The sequence below is a fragment of the Talpa europaea genome (assembly GCF_964194135.1).
Source record: "Talpa europaea genome assembly, chromosome: 10".
Classification (NCBI taxonomy): Eukaryota; Metazoa; Chordata; class Mammalia; order Eulipotyphla; family Talpidae; genus Talpa; species Talpa europaea.
Genome location: NC_140077.1, coordinates 103022278 through 103048523, shown reverse-complemented (window position 1 = coordinate 103048523; position 26246 = coordinate 103022278). Strand labels below are relative to the sequence as shown.

The 26246-nt window shown below is 36.4% G+C and overlaps 1 protein-coding gene across 1 annotated transcript; it reads right to left on the bottom strand.

Moving 5' to 3' along the window:
* Positions 1-497: 497 nt before the first annotated feature.
* MAP9 (microtubule associated protein 9) lies at positions 498-25136 on the bottom strand (the record flags this gene model as incomplete). The annotated part of the gene is made up of 13 exons (XM_084245154.1): positions 498-620; positions 6225-6357; positions 6530-6675; positions 6916-7077; positions 9077-9166; positions 10107-10275; positions 11321-11391; positions 13046-13287; positions 15133-15226; positions 17310-17554; positions 22950-23261; positions 24352-24436; positions 25062-25136. The coding sequence occupies 13 exons, from the start codon at positions 25134-25136 to the stop codon at positions 498-500; spliced, it is 1947 nt and encodes a 648-aa protein (XP_084101280.1).
* Positions 25137-26246: the final 1110 nt, after the last annotated feature.

The window sequence follows — 26246 nt, the reverse complement described above, 5'->3', positions numbered from 1 at the left end:
GAATTGAACTTCCACAGTACAAATGCAAGAACTTTGAGTCAAAAATTAGTTTAAAAATAATCTATGCATTCTCCACAGCACCTATTCATGTTAAAACCATTATCTAGATGAACAAGCATTCACACATTTAATTAATTGTATGATTATGGTACCTTGGTAGACTTTCAACTTCCTTATTGGAAATAAACATACTTAAATAACACATACAACTTAGCGGGAAGGATCATGGGTCATCTGTTTTAAGAATGATCAGGATATGATAGAGGGTTATTAATTGTAATGTGAAGAGCAATCTAGTAGTTTTCATTTGAGGCAGTTTATCTATAGCTCAAAAAAGGCTTGAATGATTAACTTAAATATATCTTTTTCAATGTCAGCAGAAGTGCTGACATGCGATTATGATTGACTCTTCTAACTGTAATAATTGAATGAATAGTTTTATACCCATGGCTAAAATTGGTGAATTGATAACTAAATAATGTAAAAATGAAGAGTTATCAAAAGACCCTTGAGAACACAGTTCTGCTTGGAGGGTTCCACGGAGGTAGTGCCTCGTTTTCAAGAAAGGAATTCCGTTTCTTTTGTTTTCTTTCAATTCTTTCCTTCCTTTCTTTCTTTTCCTAAAGATAAAACAGAACACCATAAATTTATATACATATATGAACATTATTTCCAAAATAAGTTGCTTGTTGAATAAGAAAATAATCCAGAAAAAGATGTTCAAATGTTATTTCCTAGTTTAGTTGATTATAAAGAAAGAGCATCCAGGGAATATTGCTAATTTATATGTATTCTGCCAACAAGCATTAATGCTCACTTATATTTTTATATTAAGTATGTTTAAAAATTATGTGAAACAGGGAAAAGAGATCTACAGTTCCATAAATGAAAAGAATAATTACTAGAATTTAGTGATGACTTTTTAAGAGCAGATTTTAAGAAGTAAATATATTGGCTGCAAAGACTGAATATGCACTGGCAATACAGCTGCCTCAAATTTATCACCAATAGTTGAAAATGGAGTTTCATGTTTCTCTTTATTCCTGAGCTTGAGTACATTTTCCATTTTTAGTCTTTTTTGTGAATTTTCTGGTTATTTGGCTCATCTAACTGATCAGGTTGATGCCTTTATATTTTTTAGCAACTTGCTTATATTCCATGCATTTATTATCTTTGCCTCAAACATTTTATTTATATTATGTTTTTTAGTGCTTAGTTTTTACAAGAAAAAGTAGTAAGAAGCATTTCAGCCACAGAGTACTGCTTAAAGCATAAAATCAAAATCCGTGCCCCGCTGCTATCTGCTTATCAAAGAGAAGGACCAGGCCTTTTGGAGCCCCATGTCTACTGCCCCCCATGTCTACACCCCACCCAGGAACATGCTCTGAATTTGATGCACATTTCAGTGCACCTCCTAGTGCTTTTGTTGCCTATGCATTCATCCCCAAACCACAAGTAATTTTGTTTTGCAGATTTTTAGAATTCATACCAAAAAGCATCATGCTATAATCTTGTGCAGCTTCCTTTTTAAAATTCATATTTCACAGTTCCGTCTGTATCAAGCGAGCTCAAGCTCTGGTTCAGAATCCTGGCACATAAGCATATCACAATTTGTGATCCTTTTTATTGAAGACATGATGTTCTCATTTTTTTTTTTTCCTATCAAAGACAACAGTGTGCTAAACACCACCGATCCCTTATGCACACGGACCGGGCCCTCCTTTCTATCTCTAGGCCTAGGAGGGAAATCGTTGATTGTAGGGTGTGCAGACACTTGGCTTTCTGGACAATGGCGATTATTCTCCAAAGAGCAGTAAGAATATCCCCTGCAGTCAGCACTACACTGACCTTTCATTATAATGTACTAATGCCTTAAATTTGACCTAATTTCCTTTATGATTTCCTATATTGTACTTTTAGGTTGAGAAGAACCGTTAATCCCCATGAGACTTGCTAAATAATAAATTTTCTTTCTGTTCTTTATTGCTTGGCATATTTAACACTTTCTTTGGAATTTCTATGACTGTAAGGTAATTCTTTGAAGTGATTTTATAACCAAGTGTTATACAAATACTCTCATTTGTATCCATTAATTCCAGTTGCTTTATTGCATGGTAAGTTCTTTGATGTGTCAGGCTTTGAGGATCTATTATTCTCCTGGTACTACACTGCTTTGATTTGTGTTAATTCATCCAACTGTAGGTACTGAGCTCCTTCTCTGGGTAGAGCAGGGCACTTGGGACCCTGCACAAAGCAATTATAAAATCCAAACACATAGAGCCCCTGCCCCTCAGAAAACTTTCAAAATGAACTGTTCATAACAAGTAAGCAACAGATCATTCCAAATTGTATGAATTTCTATGCAACATAAAAACAAACTGTGGTGGGGCCTCCCTGGTGGTACAAGGGGTTAAGTGTCAGCACAATGAAGCTAGCAGCAGCCACTGCAGCATGAGTTCCATCCACAGTCAGGGAGCTAACCACATAGCACAGCAGAACTCTCCTTTCTCACCTGCTGCTCCCCTCAGCAGTGTATTTCAGTCCATCTGCCTATTCTGCTCCCCACTTTGTCTCTGGTGAATCCTCTCACCGCCCCCCCCCCCCCACCCACCTCTGGCTTACACCCCAGCTCTTGTATGTATAAATAGATGAAATAAATCTTAAAAAAAAAAAACAAACTGTGGTGACTGATAAAGAATGACAGGGAGAACTACTTCTTTGCAAAGGAAAGTGGAGCTAAGGAAAGTCATTTCAGAGAGAGACAGGCTGGTAGGAGAAGTCACTGATGACTTACATGGGGGAGAAGAGACACACTTCTGGCAGAGAGGACAGTCTGTGATGGGAATTACCCAGGTTAAAAGAACAGTGACTCACAGGAGTAGGCAGGCAAATTAAATTTTATTGTTTGATATGAATAGTTCTACTTCATTTTATTTGGGAAATAGCCTCTTCCATAGTCTCACATTTTTATTATAGCACATAGATTTTAGAATTATTTTGTTCCTCTGCATCAGCTCCTTTCAAAGAGATGGTTAAGGGTCTGAGGGTGAATATGAAATCTAAATGATAATCTAGGAATACTTGAAGATTTAACAGCACTTGACCTTCCCATCCTACAGCTTGGATTCTCTCTCCATTTCTTTTAAGTCTTGCAAACTCTGGTACTTTTCTCATACTGATGATTTCCCCAAAGAGCAGGGGTACCAGACACTTGGACAACACTGTTCTCCCGCAGTCTGGATGGCTTGGGAGGAGCATGTTTTGTTAAGCTATTAGATGTCCACACCTTTTTATCAGTACATATGTGGAGTGGATCAATGTGACAAGGAGAACATGATAATGCACGGTTTTATTAGCATGCAATGATTCACATATGACAAAGGTATTATGGACATAGCTCCATCTGAGAATGTTTGCATATTTGCTACTCCTATTAAAGCAGGACCCTAATTTCAGAAACCTAATTGAAAAAAACTGTCATTGAATCTGTCAATCATTTTGGTATTCGAGAGAAGGCAGACTAGGCAGCTCCGCTGTGGGAAGACAGTGACTGGACTGTGTCCATAGAAGCTGACTGAACAACCTCTTTTGTGCATTAATTTAACAGGAACAGAGAGAAACTTAAACTAGTTTGATCTTACTGGCAGGCTGCTAAAAAGCCAGGAGAGGCAATTAATTTTCAACCTTTATATCAATTAACGTGCATCAATGTCATTTTAATAATTAGAAGAAGCTTGTAAAGTACTTCTGTTGTCTATTGAAGATAGAATCTTTTGCTCATTTTCTTATTAAAAATAACTATGAATTAATCTGGGAACCAGCATGAAGAAGACATTCTAACCTGATCTTTGGCTACACATTTCCCCTAAAACAATTATCCATCAGATGTTCATGAGCCAAGCCAGGATGAATATCAAAATTTTGAAATGTAACTACTATATATGGAAGTTTTTTCCATTCTATTTGCAAAGATATTTCAATAAGAAGTTGGTATTATGGGGACTAGATCCATAACATATTGTATATGGTGTTTTTATAAACAGCAGCCTATTTGTAGAGGTTATACTACATATCAAAATAAGTTATTTTGTCTTAAGTCTGGCTGATGAAGTGCTGGCCTCCAGAGGACTGATTAGAATAAGGAAGTGACAAATACTATCTTAAAACAAAAAGGAGCTATGATTTAGTCATGTAGGAAATTCTATCTTATTTTCAAGAGAATGTGAAAATCAAACAGAAAACTGAAACACATGAATTACTCTAAGTTTTTCTAGCAGAGTCAATATACAGACTCCTAATAGAAGAAGACCTTTATTTTTTCTTAGAACAAACAATATTTGAGAGTTTACCCCAAGGAAGTTACCACAAAATATTACTACCTTCCTCATTCAAATCATTGAACAAATTTTGATCACCTTATTTTATTACTATTTCTTTGCATGGATTTAGTATATGGCAGTACTAAAGTCAACAAATAAACAAGAATGAACTCTGTTGGCATTTTTATTAGGATTGCATTTAAATTTGTAATTAATTCAGGAAAGTTAACATTTTTATAACATCATCATAAGATTAGGCGATTCTATCCAAGAGCAATTGTGTTCCATGCTTTCAAGTCTTCATTAGTATCCTTCAGGAATGCTCTAAAGTTTTCTTCATATTGGTCTTGCACATTTCTTAAGTTTATTTCTAAATGTTTTACTTTTTTATCCTGTCTTTAAAATAATCTTCTTTGGGTACCATTTGTCTCTCTCTAGCTACTTTTGATTCTAGACATTATGTGAACAAAGAAACAATAGTCAGGAATATTTTAGAAGGCCTACTGGGGGAGATTAACCTCAGCAGATGTGAAGCTTCAACAGTGAAACTGTGGTAATGGAACATGCACAATGACAATGACCAATGGGGCAGAAAATCAAGAAAGAGATCCCACAGGTGCAGGAATATATAAATAAAAGCAGTATCTCAAATTAGAGGGTGAAGATAGGCTATCTTATAAAAGATGCATTTGGAAATAATAAAGTTGGAGTCATATTTCTCACCATACATCAAGATAAATTATAAGTAGATCAAATGTTAAGACACTGAAAACATAAAGCTATTAGAAGAAAAGCAGGCATACTTTGTTCAACCTCAAATTATGGAGAGAGTATTTTCAACTATGCCTGAAAATCAGAAACCAGAAGAAAAAAGATTGATAAATTTGATACCTCAAACTAAAATTTGATTCTTCTTGGCATAAAATCCTATAAGAAAAGTTGAGAGGCCACCAATATAATGGGAAATACACTTGTAAACCATATCAAAAATGATAGGCTAATAGAGTACATTAAAACAAGAATCATTATAAATCAGAAGAAGACCATAGAGAAATGTATAGTACAAAGTCTATGAATTGATGCTTTAGATGAAGGAAAAAATACAAGTGGCCCCCAGACAAATGAAAAGATGTCCAGGCTCAGTCTCAGCCAAAGAAACACAACCACAAAATTCCCAGATTGCATTTTCTAATGTAGCAGGATGGCATGAGTTCAAATAAAGTCTGATAAGAAACCCTGATGAAAGAAACCCCATAGGATCCTAAGCCCCACAGAAACATCTTTCTTACACTTTTTGATGGTTGCATCATGGACATCTGTTAACCATTCTTGTGCACGTATCACCTACTCATATAAAGTATCTATTAATATGGAGGCACTGCTTATTCAAAAGTTAACAAAACACATTTATTTATATTGATTTTAAAATAGAAGATATTACAAAACACCTACACAAGACTGTCTCCTTGAGATCATCAGAAAGATTAAAAGACACGAAAGTGCATTCATTTTCTCACCATTAAATTCAATGTCGTTGTAAGTCATGACCAAGGTTCTACCTAAAATAATCTGGCTGCTGTCACTAACACAACTGTCAGCTTGCCATGGTTTTAGATGTGGGAATAACTGGCAAGGAAGAACGGGCATGACAGGGGGGGACTCCATGTGGATATATATGTGGGAAGAACATTGTGACTGAAGTCTTAAGCCTGAGTGCCTTAGGGAACTGTAGACCTATTCACAGAAACGAGTAAATCAAAGAATCTATGCTAGATGGAGGAGTGAATGGATTTATCAAGGCAGCTTCCAGGTAAAAATAAGACAAACGGAAGTGGAATTAGGGACAGAAAAGTCACCCAAAAAATGCACTAAAAAGAAATATGTGCATTAACAAACAATACCTACCAGCCATTTTTCATATTCGTCAATAGCTTGTTTATCTTTATCTTTTTTCTCAGCTCTTTTCAGTTCTTCCTTTCTTTTCTCATTTATTTTCTCCTTTTCTTTTTCTTTGAAAAAAGCTTCTTTTTTTTCATTCCTATGTAAGATAATATAAAACACTGGAAAGTTAAAGGGGAATATAAAGAGTCCCGAATATATCTTTGCAATAATGAGGTTGAGATGCATTTATAAGTTTCAAGTAAATAAATTTTAAAAAAGCTAGTGGGATTCATTTAAAATCTATCGAAATATTTGTTATTTTGGATTACCATTTCTCCACAGCAGTTAAGTTATCTTTCCTTTTCTCAGCAACAGTTTCCTCCTCTTTCTGTTTCTTTGCTCTTTCATATTCTCTCTCCTTTTTATTTTTCTCCTTAAGATATTCCATCTTTTTCTCTTTCCATTTTTCAAAAGCCTGAAAAAGTTCAGAATGATTTTATTTATTTATTCTTTTATTCTAAAAGAAGCAAGGATACAGTAATAAGTACCTTATTACTTTACTTCAATCTAAAATCCTCAATATTCTATATTGGCCTTAAAATACTGCACAAGACATAAAGTCTTATTATGGAGATAACATAATTTACAAGCAATTACTAATTTTGATCCCAAATATTAAACAATAATTAGGAAAGGTCAGCAAAGCCAGAAGTACTTGGAGCGCCTCTCCTTTCCGAGCGGCATTTTCTTCTTCAGTTTTCTTCTTGTTTTTTTCCTCGAGCCTTTTTTTTGCAGCTATTTTCTTTGCTTCCTTTTCTTTCATAGCCTTCCAAGCCTCAAATGATGCTAATGCCTCTTCTCTCTTAGCAGCTCTTTTCTATTTTGGAGAAAAAAACAGATCTGTAAGTCTAAATAAATAGGTAAATACAGATAGTTACAAGTATATACACGTACATTTGTCTTTAATTCCCTTGATCACCCTATACAGGCATTAAGTTTCAAAGCTAATAATATATTTACAATGCTTTAGAAAATATAATTTATAAAAAAAGGCTGAATTATTCATTGCCATTTAGAATTTTCTTTTCTAAAAGCATTTACTGGACACGTCTGTACCTCTATTCATGGGAAGGAAGTCAATTTTTTTTTTGAAGTGTACTAAACAAATGTTATCAAAACAAACTGTCACAACGGAGTGGTACTTTCAAATGTTCATAATAAAATATTTCAGTAAAAGGAAAATAACAGGAAAGTTTAAGTCAGAGTAAGCTTAACTTGCAAGATTGACCAAGTCACACAAATCAGCCCCATATTTGGTTTACGCCTGAGTTTTGACTGACATCAAAGCATGAAATTCTCACTGTGAATATCTTCACAATGTGGAGCACGCGTGCGCATTGGAAAAGATGCAGGGAGTTGTAGCAAGTATCTTATTACTTTAATCTAAAATCCTTAATAGTCTATATTTGCCTTAAAATACTGCATAAGATATAAAGCCTTATTATGGAGATAACATAATTTAGAAGTAAAATCACTGCCTCAAGTCACTACGTTGTGGTGTGCCCTGTACATAGGTGGGGGCAGGCGCCCCCTGGTGGCTGCTCCACACAGTACAATATGTTTGGGAAACAAGTCTTGAACATAGACACAATGGAATATTACTAAGCAATCAAAAAAGATAAAAACATGCAGTTTGCAGCAACATGGATGGAGCTGGAAGGGATCATGCTCAGCGAAATAAGTCAGAAAGAAAAAGAAAAATACTGGATGGTCTCACTCATAGCAGGAATTTAGAAAACTTAAATAAGGGACCAGGAAAAAGACTAATTACTACAAAGTAAAAATCAAAATCAACAAGCAACTATAAACCAGAGACACACTGCAGGGGAAGAGGGGCAGGAAGAGGAAGGATTAGGGTCAAAATAAGGGGGGATGCAATTGTATGGGGAATATAACCAAAATGAAAATGCATACATTGTGCAAAAAAGAAAAATGATGTAAGAATTATACTTGATCTTAGCCAAAAGGCCAAGAAGCAATAATGTAAGAATTATATAAAATAAAATATTAAAAAACAACAACAACAAAAAAGTACTGTGGCAGGCATTATCAACTTTATAAAGGGACTAAATATATTTTGAGATATTTAATTATATTCGTATTCGCTGTACCTGCATTTCAAAACTATTCTGACATTAGGAAAATATTTTAAAGATAGAAACAAACTGTTTTTTGGTTATTAAGGGAAGCCATTAAATACTGAAGTGAATTTGATATGCAGAGATATAAATGAATGTTACATATTTATTAACATTAAAATAAAACAAAACGAAACAGCACAATGAAAGTGCTTTTTTTCAGGGATTTTAGTTAGAAAATGGAAAAGCACTGGACATGTTGTCATCTAAAAGCAGGGAGTTGGGGTAGAGATGGAACACAGGAGGGGTTGAAACAAGAGTCCAGCTCCAATCAGTTGGAAATATACCTGTCAAGAGTGTAGATAGTGATATGAAATTCAAGAGCGATTAGAGAGAAACAGAGTGGGAAACTCCCATGTTTTTGAGCTGCAAGACTGACACCAAATTTTAGAGTGAAGTAGGTAACTATTCCCAAGCAGTAAATTAGTAGTACCTAATTAAGAGTACCAGTCATTCTATACATTAAGAAAAGTCAGTGTTAGTATTTTTATGTAAAATGGTTATATTTACTACAGACTAAAAATATATAAAGTACCAAAGAAATAAAACAGAAATCAATTCACGTATAGACAACGTATGATGTTATTTAAAAAGCAGTTGATTTAGAGATATTAAATATTCAGAGATAGTTTACTGACAAAAATCTAGAATATTTTTCACTTTTATGCTTCAGAATACCTGTTCATTTTGGATCCTTAAGTTTTCACTTTCAATCCTTTTAATTCTGTGCATTTCATGTAAATATACATTTTTCTTTTCTAACCATTCCTGTGAGAAAAATAAATATATGATAGTCAAAGTTTCCCAAATGACTTAGAATTCTTGTTAGTAAAATAGGTGACTAAAAACTAAAACACCAAAACAGGTAATTTATAAATTCTATATAAACTAGTATCATTTTTCTTTTTCTGATAATATTCTGATAAACTACACATGACAGCTATATATATTAACATTCTTTGAAATTCACATGCATAATTTTCTAAAATATACTTAGTCTGTATAACAAACAAGAGGAATAAAGAACTCTTAGAATTGTGAAAAAAGTTAGAAAAATCTTTTTCTGTGTAAGCCTAATCCAAATATAAAGTCTCAGGAAGATAAAATTTTATAAACTCTCTGTTCATAACAATATAAAGTTTAAAAAGTATCAATATAGAGACAACATCATTTTTGCTTTGGGTATGTTTTATGAATTGCCATGGAATATTGTATTTATTTTTAAAAGATTTTATTTATTTTTGTATAGAAGAACTGGGGTGTAGGCCAGAAGTATGGGGGTAAGAGGATTCACCAGAGACAGAGTGGGGAGCAGAACAGGCAGACTGACTGAAATACACTGCTGAGGGGAGCAGCGGGCAAGACAGGAGGGGTCTGCTGTGTCATGTGGGCAGCTCTCTGGCCTAGGATCAAACTCAGGCCACCACAGAGGGCCATCGTTGTGGTAGCGCTGAGACTTAACCTGTAGGCCATTTGGGAGGCCCCATATTTTATTTCTTTAAAGACAATTATGATCAGCTAACCAAACCTTGGGAGGAAATGATTTAGTAGAGAAAGCCTTGGATTGCTCACATATTATGAAGGAAAATCATTTCCAATTAATTAAACTATTAAACCATTTCTGGCCAGAACATTTTATTCCATGACAAACAGGTAGCCTTATGCATGTGATTTATTTTTCTAATTTTAAAAAATGTTTTCTTTTTACCTGGTAAACTGCTGCCCTTATGCTATCTGCTTTGTCAGGTTCTATGCTCTGTTTCCGTGAGGGTTTTTGGTCCAAGACTTTCAAAGTCCCTAAGTAGTGAGAAGAGGTAGTTGCCGAGGAAATTCTCCTTATAGAACTAGGTTTCTTTAAAAACTCTGAGGTCATTAATCTGAAAAGACCCAAAAGAATCTGGATGAAATATTACAACTTCACTTGTGAGACCAAATATTACAACTTCACTTGTGAGACCAAAGATCCAACTTTGTATTTGAAGATGACATATAACTTAATAAATTATAGTTACTTTGAAAGAGTTACAGTCTTAGTACACAAAGAGCCCCATTCAACATAATTTAAATTTTATAACTAAGTTTTATAGCTTCAGAGAGATTTCTCTTTTCAGGTATTTGTAGTTAGGATATTTTTAAGAAACATGAACTGTTTTAATGCTTTCTTGTATCATATTGTTACATAAACCAGTCTAAACATAAAGTCAGAACAGTATCCTTGCTTCCAGCGGCTAGAGGGAAAATCTGATGCACCATCTGCTTTTGGTAAGTAAAGTTCATTGTACTGGAGTCAGATTCACTCATTTACATATTGCCTTGCTCCTTTCTTGCTACAATAGCAGAACTGAGTTATTACAACAATAGAGAACGCAGGGCCTTCAAGTTGACAAAATGTTCTGACTAGCAATTTACAGAAAAAGTCTGCTGACCCCTGTTCTATTTTGTCCATGATCATTTGGTTAATGATAATTTAAAAGATTCAGAAGGTTTTGATAAATATTTATGGGTTAGGCATTCATTATGATCAGTGTTGCTGTGACTATATAGATTCTTATTTTAATAAACCAGCTTAGTCCACAGGACCTCAAGACTTTAAGCACAGATTTTTACGTGCTAGAAAATGACATGTAATAGAGAGGTAGCTGTTGGACTGCAGCTTTATGATGGCTTTTCATCAAGTGTCTCAGGTAAAACAGGGGAAGGAGACACTACCCTGGGAGCAGGGCGGGGCATGGGGAATCCCTAATCAGTTATTTTTCTTGTAAGAATACAATCAGCAGAATACTACTGTAATTTATCTCATGATACAGACATTGAGAGAAAATCAAGGAATACCAAATTAAATTTACTTTAAGGCTGTTCCATTAAAACCAGCTTCGTTGGAATATAAACCCCATAAATGAGGGATATTGACAACTTTATTACCTGCCAGATGCACTGGATGCTCTATTATTTGTCGACTTTTTATTCTTCATATTTCTATCTTCAATTGTTTTCTATTAAATAGACAAAGCCATAAATAGATTACTCTCCGTAATGATCACAGCTAGACTTAGAGGCAAAACTGCTAGAAAACTATTTTTAAGTATCTAGTAGTATCAAGTATAGTAGTCACTGGGAACAAATAAGAGATGCACCCTTAAGGGTATCACTTTAGAGAGGGGGTGACCAATAATAAACTCATAAACAAATGTGTCTCATGAAGGAGATAAACAGTGACAGGGGGACTAGGGTGCAGTTGTCAGGGCCACTCGATGAAGGTGCTGGAGGAGGGGTCCCTCACATCCGAGCAACACAAATGATGAATGGCAAGTGGCCATGTGAAGGTCAATGGAATAAATGAAATAGGAAGTGCTAAGAGCCTGAAAAGGGGAAGAGCTTGATAATTTTGAGAAAAGTAAAAGGCTAAAGGACACTGAAACACAGTGAATGGTGTGGAGGGGGAAAGATGAGGTGGTATGAGAAGAATCATGTGAGATCTTTACGAAGAAGAAAGGAATTTATGTTTTATGATGAGAATCCAACAGAGACTTTAGCAGAGAAATGATTAGATTCATATTTAAGAAAGATCATTCAGTATAGAATGAAAGTCTAATTTATTCTAATTTAGAATTACCTCTATTAGACAGTTCTAAGATCTTCTCTTAAACACCAGAATACCCTTCTTCCTTTTAAGGAAGACAGATGGGTGTTAGCAGTGATGTAAACACATCCCTAATTTGTCATTAGTGTTTTTTTCAAAGGAAAGTAGCTGAGGACAATATAGCTCAAATATCTTTCAATGAATTCTCTCCATATATGTTAATTTGAAGCAAATATTCTGTTATAAAATTACTGTTCAACCAATTTTCAGCTAGAACTGTTGTTTTCTCCTGCTAACTGACACAAAAGAGATAGAGACTAACTTCAGGAGAAATAAAGATTAAAAATAATATACCATAAATTAAAAAAAAAATAAAGCATAGGACTCTGCTGCAATTTAGTGTAGAGACAAGTAATCCCATACACCACCACAAATTTGGTTCTCAAGGTTATGATAACATTCCTGATCATGAGCCTGCCCATCCCTTTAAAGAAGCATGGATGTTGATACATGTTTCTTAAAGATTTTCATTAACAGTTTTAAATCTTTACAAATGATATCCACAAACTGTTTCAGATAGCTGCATTTTTATACCATGAAGACCTAGAGAAACCTCTATACTTATGGGAATGTATTTCTGAGATATTTAAAAATATTGAGGTCCGTTTGTTGGTGGTGAAAGGCACCAGAACTAAGGTAGTAGCTGTGATATGGACAACACATACTCAGGTGTGAATTGTGCTCCTGCAGCTTGGACAGTTTTGTAAACAGACCATACTGTAAACCAAAGGTAACTCAATTTTTATTCAATTTATTAGAAAAAAGTATATTATGATTTAAACTTCTCATAATTTCTAGTGAAATACTGTGCTTATATTCACTGCAAACCATCCCTGAACTTAAAATTCTACTGAATTAAGTAAGAATCTTTTGACAAAATATTACCATGATTAACAAATGAGTTTTCCACAGAGGACTCAGAAGTATATAATACAGAAGTTAAAATATTTCAGTTTTATTTCAAGTTTTAAGCTGTAGTTTATAGGAGGTATAATTTTATGAAATACCTTTGTGGATTCAGCTGCACTGTTGGATATTAAGATACTCTGAGACTGCAATCGTGGGACATCAGCTGTTGCGTCGTCATTCACATTCACTTCAGTCTTCTTTTCTTCTTCAAGGTCATCAGTAGTCACTTGACTTTCACTGGATTTCTCAAGTGCAATAGTAACATCATCCAATAATGAATTCTCTTCATTTTCATTTGATTTCAAGGAATTTTGGGTTTCACTGAATTCTTCATTCTGATCTATTTTGAGACAGAATCACAGCATTAAAACTCCCTTCTGAATTAAGATTTATTAGCTTTACACTAAAAGAGGCCTATCTGTAATCCCTTTTTCTTACAAAGTAAAATATGAAAATGGTCACATATAAATTGATAAAGCTTCTAAAATGATCTCTGAAAGAGAATATGGCCACTCAGTCTTCTAGCATTTGACAAACTGAATACTTATAAACATACTTCTTGTTAGTAAATCAGATGAAATAACTACCCTATGTCAAAGACGCAAGAAAACATGTTGACGTGTAAAGCAGGTGAGAGGCCGCCTCTGCTCTGCTCAAGAGCCCGTGTTTTTGTATGAGTGGAGCATGCACTTCTGTGCTGCTGAATTTACTAGAAGTACAGCTGCCACCCTGTGGAGACCAGCGAGAAGCCAGAATTCACGCAATCTGGGCAGGGCCACCACTCGGACCAGAGGCAGGTTCTGGACAGTTCTCTCTCTGCTAAGAGGCAGTGCTGGCACCGACCCAGGGCACTAAAGGCAGGGGCTTTTCCTCTCAGTGCCCCGAGGAACAGGCTCGGTCTCTGCCATGAGAGGATTCAGTGTTGCTTCTATGGAATTGCTTCTGTTCTGACTCTACCATACATTGGAAGGCTCAAGAGAAAGAAGTCAGTGTGTTCTGTGTTCTTCCCAATGAGCATCTTCCTCTTAGACAAACCTAATTTGCCAAACCAAACAGGGGTGTTAAAGTTCTAATTCTACTGCTTTCATTACAGCCATTTTGGGGGAGCTTGTTTTGAGGCAGGCTAGATGGCAAGTGACTTTACAATCATATTATACATTCACATGTGGTGGGTGCTCACCATCCCAAGTGTCATGGGATTCTTTAGAGCTGCCAATCAATGAAAAGAACACAGACTTTGGGGCCAAAGATTCGAATTATGGCTCCATCCCTGACCCCGGGAGTGTTTCCCAATATCTCCACACCAGCTTTTGTCAGCTGTGAAATGACAAAATTATATGATAAAGCAAGCACTTAATAAATATTAGTTATACACCCCCGTCGAGGAAAGCCATGCCTTTTAGCTCTCTTAAAGCTCCATGTCAGAGAACCAAGGAAAGAAACAGCTTTAAGGACACACTTTTTACATTTACTATGCACTTGCCATGGTACACAGTACACACATGCCAGCGTGTGACATCCAGTATTAAGTCATTTAATCCTCACTACCATCCCAGGAAATCACTTACTGTTATTACCTCTATTTTAAACATTAACATACAGGCCCAGAGAGGTTACTTAATTTGTTTATGCAGTGGTGCCTGGATTCAATTCCAGCTTAGTTCTCACTTTAAAAGTGCACCTAAAATTTATGTTGTATAGACAGCAAGTCCTCAAATAATGTAGTTTTGTTCAGTGTGCTTTGTTATCACATTAATGAGAAAAAAAAGAGTCCTGGCCCATGTTGAAACCAGCGATACCTGAGGACCTGAGTTTGTTATACAATGTTCTCTTTAAAGTTGCAGTTTCCAAGAACCTTTAAGTGAGGACTCTGCAGATACTGGGGCACACATGCATGGGAAGGTTACAATAGTGATCACTACTTCTGCCTGGACTGGGTTCACACCAGCCTGATGAGACAGGTCTCATTATAATTTGGGGAAAATGAGGCAATGAAAGATTACATGAAATCTTTAATTTGAAATCACAGGGTTAGTGAATGGTATAGTAATTACACAGTAAGTTGAAACTCATGCAAATGCATACATATATTTTTCTTGTAACTGTAAAAAACCCTTTCTTTAACAAATGGAATCCTAAGCCATACAGAGTTTAAAAATAAGATATAAAAATTAGATACAACTACCTCGTATAGAAGCTTTTTCTCCAGATCCTGGTGAAAAGGAATCTTCAAGACTTTCTTTAAGAGATGATGATGATGGACGTGTTAACCATGGGCCCTGTTTTTTTTTTTTTTAAAAAAAAGGTATTTACCATGTAAGTTTAGTTCTCATGATTTGTGAAAGGAAATAATTAGTAAGACTATTTCATAAATCCCAAATCTGCATTAACAGCAGTTTGCTGCTGAAACATCAAAAGCAAGCTAGTGGAGGCTAGTATTCTTTCCTTTCAATATTCTTGCCTTGACATTTGGATCATTAAAAGGGGTCTAGATCATTAACCAGAACTACTCTAGTTCTTTCACTGCCCCTTCTATATTTGATTTTAGCAATTTTCCAAACTCTTACTGCCCTACAGTCAAATCTCATAAATACTTAAGGCAAAGATTTGGTGCCTTTTTTCCAATTCTCCTTTCTAAAAAAGTATAAAGACAGAAGACAAAAGCCTTTAGTTTTATGTATTACTAACTGTTCAAATGAAAGCAATTTAAAAAGCAAATAAACAACTACATCTAAAAGTTTTAGATAGGAAAAGTTCACAGATTACATGTGCTTGAGTTTTCCTCACATTCTGAAAATTATATCTGAAATAAAATAATCATGTGTGTGTGTCTAAAGTAAATATCTTAATAGAACAGTAATCTAGCCTCAAGGAGATGAAATAATATACAAAATCTTTTTTTTTTTTTGCCTAAATAATACAATTCCAATTTACCCTTTTTTTATGGTTGTAAAGAAAATGTCATGTTAAAAGTAACAGAAACTGCCTGGGAAAATGGCAGAGGGTGGAAATACTGGAGTAGACCATGAGGGGCACAGATTCACCAGGGCTTTGCAAGTTAGTAGCTTTTGCCCTTCAATGTGCTGGGGGAAGTCCTGAGGGTAGAGTTCAGGACTGGAAGAGCAGATGTCAATTTGAGGAAGCACTTCAGTGAGGATGGAGATCTGAATGACACCTACACCTTGACCAAAGTAAAATTACAGAACTTTACACCCAATGCCTGTAGGACATGTATTCTTTGTAAATGCAAATGGGATTCTCCCAAGATATACTTAGGCTGGGCCATTAAAAAAAAAAAAAACTTAAGAATTTGGATAATGTTAAAATAATATCATACGTATACTCTTAACCACAGTGAAATTAAATTATAGGTCAATACATCAAAGCATATCTAGAAGAGATCCAAATATTTGGAAATTAAATAACTGACACAAAACCAATTGTTCAAAAAAGAGATCACAAGGGAACATGGAAATATATTTAAGAAATGATAATGAAAGTGAAAGGTAGCAAAAAAATTAGGGGCTGTTAAAGACGTGGACAGTGGGACCGTTACAGCTTTCAATGGTTTCATAGAAAAAAAAAATGAAAGAATTAAAATCAATGGAAAATTTTTCTAACTTAAAACTAAAGCAAATTAAACCCAAAGAAATTAAAGGTGAAATTGAAAGCAAATAATAGAGAACAAAGACAAAGTTGACTCTTTGAAAAGTTTAATAAAACTGAGTGATGCCTATCAAGATTTAATAAGACAGAAAACCCAATTATAAATCAGAGATAAAGTGGAATGTCATGATAATGTCATCCTATTGTCTTGAAGGATTATATTTAATCCCATTATGTGTGTCCCAAAGAATATACACAATGCCATGAATATTCCATGAATATTCAGTATACTTTTGCTGAGTGAATAAAACTAAATGCATGCACTCTGACTACTGTCCTCAACCGTAAATCATATAATTCAATAATAAGAAAATAAAAATATAAATTCTTAGAATTAAAGACATATGGGATTGCATAGATTCCAAATGGTGATTTTTCTCTTTTGCATTTTACTATCTCTGAAATTGGATGCTTCTTAACACTTACTTATGTGTCATTGCTTAATTGGCAGTTTGCTTCTTTCTTAGCAGTCTATAAAATAATGCTATATCTTAATAATGATGGAGTTTTAGATTCAATGGTATATAGTAACAAAGCCTTACTATTGCTTCTCATCAGTTGCTGAAGGGAATATGGAAAGCATATGCACACAGTGCCTAGACATTCTCTACCCCCTTCCCTGCCCCGTCCCCCCATAATCAGAAACAAAGGCCCGAATTCAAGATGACCATTCAGCAGCTGAGCTGCGGTGCTAACCTCAGGATCCAGGTTTTGAGAGCATGTTTTTTCCTCAGCTTCCACCTGTCTGCCTTTCAGCCTTGGTGGGGGCAAAGGTGCAGGCTGTGCCTCTGATTCTTCCCGTTCTTTACATTCCTCAGGGAGGGCAGTTTCTTTATCTTCCAGCCCAACTTTCTCCTCCCTTTGATTGTGCTTTTTCAACAAGCTTCTTGGTCGAGGTGAAGGCTTTAAGTGGTTATCTGCTTCCAGGCAGCTGTTTTCTACTGAAAAATAACATGCCGTAAGGCTGACTATGGCTTCAACTATTTACACCCTACGGCACCACCATATTCCCCCCACCCCCTTCCCACACACTTTGGTTGTCTGTCCTGGAGAAGAAGTCTGCACCCTGCTCTTCACAGAGCTTCAGTGAGACACAAATAAGCCATGTTCATAGTCACAGTTCAAAAGTAACTGCCATTCTGGAAGTGACTTCAATACCCTAGTTTCATGAGAAATTAACTGCCTAACTTTAGGATCTCTTCTAAGTATTCAAAAGAATTAGACACACACACAAAAGAAAACCAAGCCAGTTGCTATGAGTATCTGTTACCAGCCCCTCTGCACATTATCAGACAGACAATCAGGCGAGAGACAATGGCTCTGCCAAGGATTTTACTGCTTGGGAAGGCAGATGATCCTAATCCAAGAAACTTGTAAGTCAAAGGTAAATGCTGTTACAAGTATGAAGATGGTGTCTCTGCAGTCAAGCGCTAGCTGTGACTAGAGGGAGGTGCAAAGAACTAGATGATTCGGTAGTTACTATTCTTGAGTCTGTAAAACTTCTCCAGGAGTTATTCAAATTTCTCAGTCACTATTTCCACCACTTCAGAGTTTAAAATAAAAACCTACTGCTAGTTATACTTCCAGCCCTTAAAACTCTGTATGCAAGTTTTATCCATAGGCCTTTCAGCTACATTTTATGTTAGACATACTCATTTCTCCTTTGTCTACTAATGCAGTCTTCTGATAAATTTTCAAAACTGGATCAATGAACACCTTTCTTCTATGTAAGTGGGTTGTGAAAGCTGCTAGAATATTCCACAACCATACCAAACTGATGTCTCCATGAACATTTATTTCATTGCCAGTTTTAGTGAGGCCCTAACCTTTCGCCCAATACTGAATGCAAAATCCAAGAATCATCCCAGGTTCTGCTGCTGTTCTCCCCCGTGTCCAAAGCACCACCAAATGCTATCAACTCTATTTAACTAAATCTCTCGTTTATCCTGCCTTCAAAGTCCCCACTGTCAACTTCTCATTCACTCTTTTCTAGATTACTCCTCTGCGATTTATAATCAGATCACACGGCTGTTTTCCACAAATTTCTTGGATGGCCCCCCATCATCCCATCCTATGGCACAGACACTTACTTGCCTTGGAACAGACAAGTCTTTCCTGGTGTTGGTCCTGCATATCTGTTCTGCCCTGGATGCTGGCACCCCCTCACCCCACCCTGTTTCTGAGAGGTTGGGCTGATAGTTGCTTGGCAGCTATTCCATCATCCCTCCTGCTACCATACTTTACCCAGGCTGCTCCCTCTGCCTAGAATGTCCGCTTCCTGCTTCTCCTCTGACAAATGACTGCTTTCGAGCCTCAGTTTAAGCAGAACATTGTATAATGCCTGAAAGAAGGTATGAAGTCAAATTTTTTATTGTCAAGAGAACATGTAACAAGAGGTTTCTTAACAAATTAAGGGCACAAATGCTATTGGCTAACTATAGGTACAGCAGATTCTAGAACTTATTTATTGTACAACTGTAGCTTTATATCTGTTGAATTAGGGTTTCCCCTCCCCTCAACCCTAGGCAATCCATACTTTGTTTCTTGAATTTGATTATTTTAGGTATCTCCTATTTGAATCGTGGCTTGTATACTTATCTGGACTGTAGCCTTATACAAATCTTTTTAAGTCTGCATTTTTGGTTTTTCCATTGGTAAATGGGAAATAGTGGCAAATAGTGAGGAATTCTTAAGGGGCCAGTGGGACTTAGTTGAGACAATGTGAAGTCCCCAGCACAGGGCTGACACATGGTAAGTGCTCCATGAACATGAGCAGTTGAGATAAACATTCCTTTTGTTTCAGTTTTTCTATCATTCTTTTTTGGGGTAGTTTCCCATCTGCTCCATCATGCAAGTCTGGTGGATTAATAACAGCACCTTCATGTATCTCCCCCATCCCCAGCTGATCACAGAAACTTCATTTCTGTTGTCCAAGAGCATGGTCAAGGGGTCAGTATTTTTCTGTTTGGAGTTTGGAGGATGTTCCTTTAACACGATGGGACTGAAGGATGTGGCTAGACGAGTGCCCTTGTCCTCGGCCAAGTGAGGGGTTATCCAATAAGGAGACAATGACAGAAAGACAGGACAAGGGATGGAGCAACCAGGGAGATGATGGGCCGGAGGAGGTTGAGAGGGCAGGAAGGGAAGGTAGAAGAGAGGAAATGAGAGAATCCAGATGACCTAAAAGTCCTGAATCTGTAAACTTAATCATCCCCATAGCAAGGCCTTCTGACCTCTGTGCTCAATATAAGGAGATAAATCCCCTTCCTGCTGAAATGTGTGTGAGTTGTGTCATTTGAACCAAGCATCCTGACAACAGCTACTATTACTGTTATGGTTACTGCTACTAGTGGCATCTCCTCTAGGAAGCCTTCCCTGATCTCTAAGGGGTCAGGGTAAACTCAGGTGCCCACTTTTCTGTGATCTTGCTGCTCCTTTTGTATACCATGCCACTAAATTATAATTTTTTTGCTATGGCTTGAAGGCTTATATTTTTCGAAGCTTATGTTGAAATCCTAAGCCCAAAGGTGATGAACTAGAAGGCAAAGCCTTTGGGAGGCGATTAGGTCATGAAAGCCCATGGTTTATGAATGGGATTAGTGATTTTATAAAAGAGAGGCTCCAGGAGCTCCCTGGAGTTCCTGGTCCCGTGATACATGTGAGGATACAAGGGGATCTCCAACTTTTCACTGTATCCTCACATGTCGCAAGGGCACTTTGGTCTCAGACTTCCAGCCTCCAAAAGTGTGAGAAATAGATTCCTGTTTTTTATGGGGCCACCTGCCCTGTGGTATTTTGTTACAGCAGCAAAACTGACTAAGATAGTCTTGGAGGATTAGTACTGTGTTTTTCTACTGTCATAATCTTAGTTACCACTGTTGTGATTGCAACAGGGTCAAATATATTACACTCTGTAATAAACATGTGGATAAAATCATTTGCTTCCTAGTACCCTAGGGAGGCATATTTTAGCAAATGAATTTTTCATCATTCCTCATGCTTACATGTCTTTTAGAATTTTATAGTTAATGACATACTTCTGTGTATCCTCACAGCAAATATTTCCCAACAAAGGCTAAATAGTAAAGTCAATAATAAAAGATTTGTAGAGCACTTAATTTACCCCAAGATTTTCTAAGCACTTCTAAGCACTTCATTTAATCAACGCATATCCCTAGTGGGGGGGTTAACCATTATCCCCATGTTTACAGATGAATAAAAATAAGAACAAAGAAATCTTAGACTTATATTGACAAGCTGGTTTGTAGGATAAAGCAGGAACAGCTTGACTCCAAGGTTCATAATTTGAATTAAAATAAAATGTTAAAATACATGTTAAAACAAAATTAAATAAAATGTTAACATAAAACATGTTAAAATAAAAACAACATGTCCCATAAACACTGTTTTCCAAAATCACTAGTCCCTGGCTCAATAAGCTACTGATTACTGTACTTTCTACAAAGACAAGCAGGAACAAAACATTCAGTTTCTAATATTTTTTATAGCGAAGATTATTACTCAGCAGTATCAGATCACTTTGAAAAAGTTAAGTTCCAAACCCAATAGAAAAAAAATTATGTCCAAAAAAGTAGAGGATAAAGCTCAACTCAAGAACTACCTGCCTTCTCTCGTGAATGAATCATTTGTTCACTGATATATTCAAATATTTAATGACTCCATATGCCAGGCACTGTCTTAGGATCACTAGCCCCATATTTTTTCTTTAGCCTGAGGAACTCAGGTGTATAGACTTTGATATATTTTCTACCAAAATTCTGCTTTAGAAGTATTGCCTAGTTTTCAGAAGGAAAAAAAAAATGTATTTTTGAAATACTTTGTTTTATAATCAAATGGCAAGGATTGCCTATTTTAGCATTTTTGTCATTATATACAGTAAATTGCAAATGGCTAATGGTTGAATATATAATATTGGGGATTTGGGTATAGCATTTAGAATTTTGGTGCCATCTTGTGGTTAAAACAGTTACTTCTCTATTTATGTTATCAATAACTTGTCACAGATTTTCAAAAAAGGTACTCACTCTCAGTAAAGGTCTAATTATTTACATCTAGCTGTTATCAGAGTAATATGCTCACAATTTTCTATTAACCTAAGGAAACTATACTTTTGGAAATGGTGAGCTCTAGGAGTATCCATCAGGTTCAATCATGTTCTCCTTTCTCCATTTTTCATTCTATCTAGTACTCTGGGGAAGGTATGTTTTTAGCAAGTGAATTATTTCATCATTCCTCATGCTTACATTTTCTTTTAGAATTTTATAGTTAATGACATGCTTCAGTGTATCCTCAGAACAGATCTGGAGGACAGGAAGAACAGGTTTTATCTTCTTCATGAGGGCAGGAAGGCTTACCCTATTTGCTGAGGTCACATACAATTATTATGCAGTGGGTTATTTGTTTCCAGTTTTCCCTGTTCTGCTGATTTGAAAGTTAATGGGACTTGGGGGGAAGGTAGGGGGTTAGGAGGAGAAGTGATTTCCTAACACATGTCTGAACACTCTAATATCACCAGTGATATCTAATATGCAAAGCATGGAATAGTACCAATACAATGTTTACTGATGATAAAAAGGAAAGAGATTTTTATGAAGGTTACCATCAACTAATGTGTTTTAATATAAAAAAGAAAAAGGCAGAAATCTGGAAGACATCAAACTCTTAACCTTCTATGCCCAGTGTGGTGGCCCGGGGACCCCCGAGGGGTTGGTGTCTGTTCTACTCCATCTTTGCACCACTGTGGAGAAAACTACCGTCATCTTAGATCACACCAGGAACTTCCACAGAAAACTGAACTTAGTGGGTGCTCCTAAGGGATGGAGAGAGTGCTTTCTTAAGGAGAGTCTCTGGAGGCTTACCCAACAGCAACAACACAACTCTCTCCCTTCCCCTTTCTGGAAAAATGACACTATGGAAAGAATTGATTTAAGGACAAGTTCCAACGTTGCCATAACGCTAATCTCTGGATGTGAGGTGGATTAGTAAGTATGCCATTGTAGTCTGTCCCTAAAAATAAAACTGAAGCTCACAGGCCTCGGCAAGGCAGGATGGAGTCGTCTTGGCACCACAGGTGTGCACTGAAGATCCTCTCCCTTCACTCAGGACCAGAGAAGATGCGAGGCCCACACATAGTGGCGCGTCAGAACTATAGCTTCCTCTGTGGTTCTATTATTTGGTTTATATTTGTAACTGTGAAAAGTTCAGTCTGATTTTTTTCCCTAAATATTTATTACCTACCCGTTAAAGGTATTTGGGGATGGATTACTTTAAAATAATGTTTCCAAGAAATGCAATTACAATACCCTAAAAAATTACCTGAAGGTGTGCTTTTGATAGAAAGAATTCTAGGTTTAGGCTTCATTTCAAGTTTCTCCTTTTCAATTTCCTGGTTTTTATTTTGAGGTTCAGATGTGGGATTCGCAATCACGTCTTCATGACCATTAGGCACCGTCTCCTCATTTTTGGAGAGTAAAAGCCCATTTTTCATTATGTCACTGTTTGATTTCCTGGTTTTCAAAAAAGACAGTTTTGGAGAATTTCTTTCTTCATCTGATATATAGAAATCATTCACTTTTTTCTTAACTGAATTTTCATCTGCTGAGGTGTCAGAAAAATCACCTAAAGAAACTGAAAAATGGAAAAGAAAAAAATATTTCCAATGGTCTATTTTATAGTTTTGAAGGCTACATCAATCACAAAGGTTACCTGGAAGACTAGAAATGAATTTAAAAGTATGCATTGACTTGGATCTTTTTTAATAAGCAGAAAATGTGGCTCTAGAAAGCAACAAATTAAGGCAGTTTTTAATTGGCATTTATGAAATAAAAATTTCAATTTTATTCATTTACTTAAAATATACTTATTCAGCAAGACAGTGTAAGCACTGTTTGCTCTTAGAGAAGTCACCCAAAGGTTCCTAAAAATAACAATCAGCCATGGGACATTTAGGTTGGATTTGGACGATAAACTACTCTTTGCAAGCAATTTCATCAAATAAAATCAAGAACATTTGTAGATGGAAGAATTTAACAAGTTACTTGGTAATTATTGTTTCTTTGAAAATTTTGGAACAACCCCATCCATATCAGAATATTAGATTTTTTACAAGAAGAGTAATAAAGACTGCTAATTTAACTACATAGCAATGATTTCACTATTGTTCTGATTATTTTTATGGAGAAAATGAGAAACATCTACCAAATGCTTAAGTATAAAACACTGGACTTCAAATAGTATTCTATATGCTTACTCATGAAATTTAAGATGTTAACTTCTTTATGCAAATGAAAAATTAAATCATATCAGTACTGATACACTGGGTTTTAAAAAGTGAACTCCTATTACAACCAAGAAATCTGATTTATAAAAAGCACTATAAAAGTGACTGTAATGTATACTAGAGTCTAGTTCTAGCTCTGGGGTCCCAAAGGTTGATCTTAAAGGTGGACTGTCTCCAGTGTGGTTTACCACTAATGCTTTTTACCTTTTACATTTAACCTATTGCTGATTAATGTGTATATATATATATATATATATATATATTCAGAAGCAACCGAGGACTATCACCCTACTTCTTAAAAATCAAGAGTGACTTTCAAGTTAGAAATGAAAACCAATGAATTCATAGGTATTAGTTTACATAAGAGATTATTTTGGAGGGACGATTAAATGGAACTAAGAAAGCAAAACAAGTTTACTTGTCTGTATTTTCACATACCAATCTCATCACTGTCAAAGTCATCTGAGTATTCAGAACTCCTCTGTCTGGCTGAGCGAGCTGTAATTGCTTTTATTAGCTCATCCTGAAATGAGATAATTAAAATCAATTTCCACCCAAACATGGAGGTCTCATGTTTAAAATTCATCCTTTAAACAAAGAATGACAGGTTAACAGCTGCTTCCAACTTTACGTTTCATTCAACCTACCTTAATGCAACATACTCTGGCCCTCAGACCCAAGGCAGAAGATCACAGACAAGACCCCCAAATCTCTCCTCACAAAGCTTACAGGAGGAGACAGACACCACCCAGCAAATTAACCAAGGAGCTCAATATGGACAGCAGTCACTATAAACTGGCATTTTGGAAAACACTCCAATCTTTAGGATCTTTTATTTCAGCATTTTACCGTAATGGATGTTAACAGTGCTACAAATTTAGAGGTCGAGCTTAAAATGTAGTGACAAATGTAAATGGCATTATGTCACAACAGGAAAAAAACTGAAAAAAAATTATATGAAAATAGCAATTTAAAGCTGCAATTTCACTTGTCAGAGCTGATTAAACTTTTAACTTGGTTAAAAACCTAGTTTTGAAGCGAGTCTGCTAGCCTTACCGCCACAAAGATGAGTTGTAATACTGCAGCCTAAATAATACAGTCTACCAGGTGAAAATCACTCAAAATAAAAATGATTTAAAATACTTTACCTGGAAAGAAGTCCTTTTGGTAACTTTTGGACTCTTCGTATAGGCCAAAGTTGTGCTAAAAACCTCATCAGACATATTACTTTTTTACTGTTTACCTTTATAAAATGTCTAATAAATGATAAAGATGGTTCAACCTCTGTTGGTGGCTGAAATATACAAAACACAAATCATATTTTTTTGCATGTTTCTGTACTCCTATTACTACACTTAATTCCCCCCATCAAAGACAAGCAAAGCATCTCATGTGAACGCTGAACTACATCTTCACTTAAAAGGTAAACAGATTTTGTAAAGAAATAATCAAATTTTCACAACGAGCTTATTTTTTAAAAAAAAGAAAATTCCAATTGAAGTTGTTCTAAAATAGCTCCACAATCATTGTTAAGCATTTGAGCGAACGGATGACTGCAACAGGTTATTATGACAAAATGCTGCTAATTAAAATAGAAATCTTACTTTTCTCCTACCTGCCATTCAAAAGATATAACATGCATTACAATAATGTATTTAAAAGACTATCAAGAATATAGAAAGCATGAAAGTATAACTAAGAGCATCACCAAAAAAGAAAAAAAAAAGCCTACAACGTTAGCGAAAGAAAGAAAAACAGTAATAATGCTCATTTACAAAGAGCAATCATTTTTTCAGGTCATTCTTCCCCTCGCAGAAGAGTTAATAGCCTTTGATAAAACAAACGATGATGGGTAGCATGACTATCACTGACAAAGGCGCCTGCAGACGTCTCCGTGCAGCGAGACCCGGGCCGAGCCCCCTCCAGCTGCAGCAGCGCAGGCCTCGGGGGGCCGCTCCCCGCCCGGCCAGGTGGCGCCGGGCCCCGCCCAGCACCCTGCGCTCGCCAGGCCGCTGCACACCCAGCGCCCTCTCGGCCCTTCCTCCGCCCCCGACCCTGATTCTGCACTTACCTGCCCCGGCCACTCCCCGGGCGGACTCCCCGCGACCCAGACTTCGGGGCGACAGACCTCGGGAAGGACCCAGGGCCTGGGATGGGGCCGGCCGGGCAGCTCCCGACACCAGCAAAGGGCTGAGCCAGGGGGCGGGGCTAAAAGCGGAGGTGGGAGGTGGTTGCTAGGAAACAGCGTCTCCGAGAGGAAGTGACTTCTCTACCTCCAGGTCTCCCGGGTACCCAGCACGGCTTTTCGGCACCAGGCGTCGCTGGGGCAACGG